At 41.2% G+C, this 7435-nt stretch overlaps 1 protein-coding gene across 2 annotated transcripts; it reads left to right on the top strand.

Annotated features, from left to right (window-relative positions):
* Positions 1-50: 50 nt before the first annotated feature.
* Positions 51-7373, top strand: ECHDC2 (enoyl-CoA hydratase domain containing 2). 2 transcript variants are annotated; one of them, XM_068406825.1, is made up of 10 exons: positions 51-195; positions 1636-1703; positions 2322-2409; positions 2828-2914; positions 4118-4210; positions 4877-4933; positions 5347-5534; positions 5992-6042; positions 6363-6410; positions 6771-6830. In XM_068406825.1, the coding sequence occupies exons 1-10, from the start codon at positions 75-77 to the stop codon at positions 6798-6800; spliced, it is 831 nt and encodes a 276-aa protein (XP_068262926.1). In that variant the 5' UTR covers positions 51-74; the 3' UTR covers positions 6801-6830. The 2 variants fall into 2 exon arrangements, with proteins under 2 accessions (XP_068262926.1, XP_068262925.1); XM_068406824.1 differs by lacking the exon at positions 6771-6830 and adding an exon at positions 7112-7373 and having other exon boundaries at positions 66-195.
* Positions 7374-7435: the final 62 nt, after the last annotated feature.

The following is a 7435-nucleotide window of genomic DNA, read 5'->3' as shown; positions in this document are numbered from 1 at the left end:
AGGCCCGGCCCTTCGCCGCCCGTGCCCGCCCCGCCGGGGCCCAGGCAGAGGCGCGGAGCCCGACGAGCGGCGCCATGATGCGGCTGGGGCGGGCGGGGCGCGAGCTGCTGCGCGGGGGTCGCGGCGGGCCCCCCGCTGCTGCCCCACGGCGGGGCGCGGAGGTGCTGGTGGGCGCGGCCGGCGGGGAGAGCAGCGGTGAGTGCGGCGGCCCCCGCCTGCAGCGCGGGGGGCGGCCCCGGCGCTCGCTGAACGTCAGCTCCGAGCGGTCCGTGGAGCTGATCGTGGCGGGACGGCGGTCCCGGGGCCGCCGGGCCTTCCCTTGCTCTAGTGCCCCCGAGCCCGCAAGGTGACCGACTGCCTCGCAGCGTCCGTGGCAGGCAGGTTGATGATAGTCTCTTTGCTTTAAGTTGTGCCTTGATACTTTTCTCAAGGACACAGTTGCCAAATAGTTAGCTAGGTGCCTCCTTTGTTAAAGTTATCTATGCAGGAGATCTTAATATAAGACGTTCTGGTTTGCATACCTTAGGTTTTTGTGATATCAGTAATGCGCAGTGCTAAAGGCAGGACAGGACCAGGGCATGTCTGTGCATATTTATGCTTGAGTCACTAAGCAACTTGAGTTCTGGTTCAGGTGGCCAATGGAATTACTTTCTGGTAAGGGCAACTGTTGCAAGAGCTTATAAACAGTTCTTGCTGGTTTTGCTAGTTACGGGCACATGAACGTAGTTACCCGAATTGTGCATTTCCGTTGTTTGCTCGTGCCCGCTGTTACCTGTGTCTTTGTTCCTATGTGACAAATCTCTTGGTCGCTAACTGGCTGCTGGCATAGGCACAGGAATAAAGACAGACATTCGAGGAGGGCAGAAGGACCAGGCATGACCAATGCAAGGTGCATCTGTGCACCTACAGCAGCAGCAACAGCATCTTACAGTGTTAAGGCCTGGGAAGGGAGCAGAAGTCCAGCCAAGGAAACAGGAGATGTTTTTTCTCTCCAAAGCATACGGAAACCATTGGATAATAATTTACAAAACACAAGTGCAAGGGAGAAGTAGGTTGATGTTGTGGTCTTATTTTTCTGCTTGGACTTAGGAACTTTTGAGTGAAGTTCTTTCTACTGATGAGCTTATTAACTTTAAATTAAATGGAGCTACAATTTCAAAACGGTTCTGGAACACGAACTGACAGTAACCAGTTTGTGTTCTTCTCATGCAAACAGCAATCCCAAGAGGATGGTTTTCTTCATTAAGGAATATACTTGAACACAGTATGACTGTACAATAAAAACTGAATTAAGTAACATTTGAAACAGAAACCTAAGATGGATCATTTGGGTTTGGGTTTTTTTTTCCATTCCTGCAGTGATTCTAAGGCATCATTCTTAGATGTCATGTTCATTTTTTAAAAGTCTGCTTATTTATATTATTCACAGTGCTACTGAATTTTACAGTTGTCCTGCGTAACTGGGTTTCGTAGACATGGTCTGCCACCTCCACTTTTAAAATAACTGTTTTAGAATATACTTTATATGCATTTTCAGGAAAGAGAAGATGCAGCATATGCAGATATTGTTCCCAGTTGAATTACTGTGTCAGAAAATTAAATGAAGTATAACTGAAATTGTCTCCTATTACTAAGGTATTGCTGAAATCCTAATGAACCGACCCCACGCGAGAAATTCATTGGGAAAAGTATTTGTAAATGAAGTGAGTATGGGCCTGGCCTGTAAACATGTTTGGAATCATGATCAATAACTAAATGCAATAAGAATAGTTGTGGGAAATCTGAAACAAAAGCTTAATCTCTTGCTGAAGGTCAGTGGGAGATTGCATTGGGGCAAGGCAGGTGAGCCTGAGGAGAATGAGATCATGGTATGTCTATACTGCAGTAACTTCAGGTGCGGACTGGACAGAGATATTGGAGTTACTAACTTGGCTAACTGAGACGCAAGTTAATGCCCTCACTTGCGTAACTACCACAAAAACATACTTCATTGTCAGACCTTAGCAGATGATCTGTTCAAGGCTGATACGTTCTAGAGGAAGTCTGGCTCGTGCCTGGACAGGAAGGGGAGTTTAAGGTACAGCAACGGTTCATCTCCGAATGTAAGAAAAAAAGAGGTGGGGAAACGTGTCATTCTGAGGCTGTCATGGAAGGATCCTGCTGGCCCCACATATACGATTTCCAGGAAATTCCTGGCACCTGCAGGGAAAAAAAAAAAAAAAAGAAACTTTATTCATAGATTAGGAGCTTGCTATAATTCAGGTATATACATCCATATGCTTAAAGTTTTTCTTCTCTTCCTTGTACTCCCTCCCTCATAGCTGTTCAGCGCTCTGGAACAACTCCGCTTCGACGAGAAGGTTCGCGTGGTGGTGTTCAAGAGTGAAGTGAAAGGTGTATTTTGTGCTGGTAAGTAACAAAGGCTCTGCAAACTATTGTTAAAAAATTTGATGGCTCTTCAGGCTGTGTGCTGATCAGATCATGCCAAAAAGCAGTTGGGAACACATGCTGAAAGACAAACGGCTGGTGTTTGTGTAGCAAATAACCCACACATTGTTCTCTCTTTGCCTGTCTGCCTCTTGGCTTCAGTGGTGAAGATGTGTGATGGACTGAGCTGCACAGGCTACGTGGTGCTATTTGTTTTTTAGCACCCTAGCCACTGCTCCAGCCCAAATGTCCTCACTCCACCTTCCACTGACCTTACTTAACCTGAACACTGTATTTCAAGACTTCTGAAATAGTCTGTCCTCTGAGAGGGACAGAAGGGAACACAGTTGAGATGTCTTTTCCCTGTTCCTGGATTCTAACCTTTTTCTCCTCTATTTAGGTGCAGACTTAAAGGAACGTGCAAAGATGGATGATGCAGAAGTTGGACACTTTGTTAAAAGGCTGAGAAATCTCATGGATGAAATAGGTAAATTATTATTTCAGGTGGGAAATTTGTCCTAGACTGCCTGTACTGAGGCATTTAGCAATGCTGCAGGAGGGGAAGGATGCTAGCCCCAGCAGGTTACCCATTTAGGAGTAGCTTCCCAAATGGCTCCAGCTTATGCCTGAAACAAAGATCTGATCAGAATTAAATACCAGCTATCCTGCTGCCGCTCCAAGAACAAGATGCATTTCAGTACTGCCTTTTCCATGATGAAGAGCAGCGCACACACATGCATATAAGTACCTGCTATAACAAAGCATTCTATGTACAGTTCTGTGTAATTTTTGGGAGATAGTGCTAGACAAAATGAGCAATGTTGGTTGTCCCACTTTCAATACATGCTCAGAAGCACTCGTGGTATGGTGATGATGTAAGAACATGGATTTGGATCTCTGAATGGATTTGTTGAATGTCAGGAGTTTGTAGCTACAATTTCCCCCCACCCCCTCTTTTTTTTTTTCCTAGGAGGAGCATGGACTTCTGCGATTTATTTTCTTCTCCTATTTGTGAATTGTTCTGCTCTCACTAGAAAGGAATACCAAAGTGAAATCTGACTAAAATACCAATCAGAATTGCCGTAATTAAAAAACAAATGACAATGTAGAGAGAATAACTCTGCCTCACAAACTATAGAAGCAGTCGGAGAGGGGGGGAGGGGTGTTTGTCCGGGTAGTCAGTACATGTCTGAAGTCTGCTTCCAGCTCCCTGAATATTTGAACAGGTATCTTATCAAGCAGCTAATCTCCAGGTACCATGGGTTCCTCAACTATGAAGTGACAACAGTGTTTGCCAAGTTCAGGAGCCTTGGCTAACAAAAGTTCCAGAAAAGCTAATCCTTGTAACAGTGACTAGGAGTGGTGTCTTTGTTTTGACTGTTTAACTGCAACAGCTGGATGTTCACATCATAAATTTGCAAGGAGACAGTTCATCCTGTTTTGTGTTGCAGTACTTTGTCTTTGCATGCTGCTTTGCATGAAGAATGTTTTGCATTCTTACAGAGAAGGGAGAAGTGCGAAAAGACACAGTTTGTACTACTTAGAAAGTTTGTGGCAGAAGAAAATGAATTCTTGAGCAATTTTGAATTGGAAAACTATTAAAACTTTAGAATTTAAGCATTTAGATTCCAGAAGTGAGTGGAACAGAACTTCTGGAACAAAACTGTATAATCTGTATTGTCTTCTCTAGCTGCCCTGCCTGTACCCACAATTGCTGCAATAGATGGCTACGCATTGGGTGGTGGACTAGAACTGGCGTTAGCTTGTGACCTTCGAGTAGCAGGTTTGTGTGTTACTTAATGGAGGATTCTTCTTGTAATCGGTGACTATATTTTAAAGAGAACTTACAAGCATGATAGCTGACTGTTAATGGAATCCAGTAGGCTAAGAGAGGAACTTACACAGTTCAGGAAATGAGTAGGCATTTGTCCAGAACTCGTGACATTTAGTTACTATTGGGAAAGCAGTTTCCTTGCTTAAAAAGTAAAGCCTGTTTTTAGACAAGATTAGAATTCCTTCAGAAAACTATTTATTGGTGGAATTAAATAGTTATTGTCATGTAATATTGGATCAGCACTCTGGCTAGATCTAACCTTCCCTACTTAAATCAGTTTGGACTGTAAGACTTCCTTCTTCTGTTTCCATTCTTCCATCCATTATATTTCATGTAGTATGGACCCAAGGTTCATTTTTCTAGATAAAATTGCTATATTAGGGGTAAGCAGCCATACTACACATCAAGCAGCCATACTACACATCTTCATCTAACTTGAGATGGACATTGATTTAAGCACTGTAGTATTCAGACTTTCTAGCTACCTGGAGAAATGGAGTTCCAGTTCAGTATTGACAGTTTATAGTTTTATTAAGCAGTTCAGTATGGAAAATCTGTAGTTATACAGATCAAAAAGTAACTAAACCCTGTTTTGTTTTGTTTTTTTTATAATAGCTTCATCAGCTAAAATGGGTCTTATTGAGACCACAAGAGGGCTTCTTCCTGGAGCTGGTAACCATTAAATCTTCAATCTCTTACTTGCTCAGCTGTATAGTAAATATTTAGCCATTAGAGCACTTGAAGTGTTTTGAATGTAAGTTAATAGTAGCATCTTACAGTGACCCAAGAGATCTATGAATCCAGAGTTCTGTTCCAAGCCCTGTCTCGGACTTGCTATGAATTTAGGAAAGTCCCTTTACACCTTTTCCTGTTTATCAAAATACTCAAAAGGATGCTGAAGCCTTTCAGATGCCTTGCAAAATGTTGACATATTCAGCTAGTAATTATTAAAGAATATTAAGTTATTAAACGTATAAAAGGAGGTTTTTATTTTTCAAACCTCCTTGTTATATAAGGAGACAAAATACTATTGCTTTTTTGGGGCATTTCTCAGACGTGGAAAATGGTGTTTTTGTTGTCATAAGGCGGAACCCAGCGCCTGCCCAGATGTGTTGGTATAGGTCTTGCAAAGGAACTCATTTTCACTGGTAGACAGATCGATGGACAACAAGCCTTCTCAATGGGATTAGTAAATCACACAGTGCCACAAAACAAGGAGGGAGATGCAGCTTACCAGAGAGCATTAACTTTGGCTAAAGAAATCCTTCCTCAGGTAAGTGTCTTATTCATGTGGTCAATGTAACGAAGGCATTTCTGCTTCCCTTAAGAGAAAGCAAACAAACAATTGAAATTCCTTTCTATGAAATAGTAACGTCTTTGTTCCTGATGTTTAAGTCTCTTAACTCTGTCCTTTTTTTGGGAATGCAATTTCTGTAGGAACAAGTGTTGACATCCAGCTGCTTAACCCATAGACAGTTTTACCTCCCAGTTGCGGTTATGCAGACCTGCAGGACACATTGAAACCTTGCACTGTGTACATCTATTAACTGTAGATAACGCCAAATTGTTTTTTAAAAATACTTATTAACTTACTGCAAATTTCTATAGACTAAAAGGTCATTTGGAGGTAGGATAATGATATAACAACTACACTATTATGAACTGATGTAGCTTAAATTATTTTTAAATGTTTGTTGTGTTTTTTGTTGTTTTTTTTTTTTTTAATAAAGGCTCCATTTGCTGTGAAAATGGGAAAACTGGCAATAAACAGAGGAATGGAGGTAAATTTTTTTTTTAAACACTGAGGTAAATGAAGCAGATAGGCTGGTCTTACAAGTTACTGCAGTAAAAAAGTTTTACAATGGATAAGTTAAATGCCTTGTCTAAATAAGGATTATAAAACCATTTCAGGGGTTTTAAAGATTTTCTTTAAAGACAAAATTAAAGCAGCAGGATTTTTTTATACAGATGCTAACACTTTAGTTCTGATTCAGGAGTGAAGGTCACTCACTATGAGTGAATGTTTATTGATTTGAGGGCTATGAAATACTTTTGAGGGCTATACTTCAGATAAATCTCACTCCTTCCCTCTCATCCCCAGGTTGACATTGCATCAGGGATGGCTATTGAGGGGATGTGTTATGCCCAGGTAGGTGACATTCAGAATACTTTCCTGAAAGGAACAACTGTACATTTTCTAAAGCCAGATATTCACAGTGTCCTCCTCTATTTTCCTCTCTATAGGGGAATGCTAACAGCTAAATCTAAAACTTTGAGAACCTACTCGAGTGCAGTTCCAGATTTCTATTTCAGAATATTAACTGTTGTATCATGCATAGCTGCCTCTCTCAGCCTGCATGAGACCAAAGTCCTTCCTTTATACAATTACTTTAGACAGAAGGGTATTTTTCTTAGTTTCAACAATATGTTAATTACAGGATAAGCTTTATGAATGGTTTTAGTTTTAACAAATTAAAAAACAGATTCCTGTAGTCATTCTTTCTGACAGGTTTTGAGGGCATGCACCTTTCTCAGCTAACAGAACAATGTAACTGCTGTGCCTCTCAGTGTATTTTAAGATGGTAAAGTATTAAATTTATGGAAAACTCTTTTCCTGTATAGTTCTGTAGTCTATGGTCTTTGTCTTAGATGCTTTGCTTGTGACTTACACTACAACCCAATCTCTTTATTTTCCTAGTTGCAAAACATGGAAGGTGGGACTTAACATATCATTGAAGGAAAAGCAATCTTAGGTCTTAGACCATTACTGCCAAATTAGTCAGTACTTAAAAAACATCAGACTTGTCAGTGAAAAACATACCACTTTTTTTTTTCTTTTGAAAAACACAGAATATTCCCACAAGAGACCGTCAGGAAGGGATGGCTGCCTTCAAGGAGAAACGACCACCTCAGTTTATTGGCAAATAATGCTTCCTAGCTTCCCCTTGATTTTTTGAAGGTAAAGGAGGACTGAAGAGGACCCACTGATTTCTTGGGCTTATTTTTATGACTTCATTCTGTGTAGTTAACTCATTGCCTTGGACTGCATTTCTGAATACTCCACTGGAACACTTTGCTGTAAGAATTCCCAAATAAAGATTTGAACTTTGTACAGCTGATCTTTTTAAAGAGCACATATCTTAAGTCGGTGGTTACAGCTCTCAAACAGATGAG

The sequence above is a fragment of the Nyctibius grandis genome, chromosome 8 (genome assembly GCF_013368605.1).
Source record: "Nyctibius grandis isolate bNycGra1 chromosome 8, bNycGra1.pri, whole genome shotgun sequence".
NCBI lineage: Eukaryota > Metazoa > Chordata > Aves > Nyctibiiformes > Nyctibiidae > Nyctibius > Nyctibius grandis.
The sequence above is the reverse complement of the archived record's forward strand: the minus strand, read 5'-3'. Positions and strand labels throughout refer to the sequence as shown.

What these genes read in the sequence shown, in the direction of transcription:
- ECHDC2 (XM_068406824.1), top strand. Translation starts at nt 75, where the DNA reads ATGATGCGGCTGGGGCGGGCGGGGCGCGAGCTGCTGCGCGGGGGTCGC. An exon ending in GAAAAGTATTTGTAAATGAA is followed by an intron (nt 1,704 to 2,321) that starts GTGAGTATGGGC and finishes CCTCCCTCATAG; the next exon opens with CTGTTCAGCGCTCTGGAACA. An exon ending in AAATCTCATGGATGAAATAG is followed by an intron (nt 2,915 to 4,117) that starts GTAAATTATTAT and finishes TGTCTTCTCTAG; the next exon opens with CTGCCCTGCCTGTACCCACA.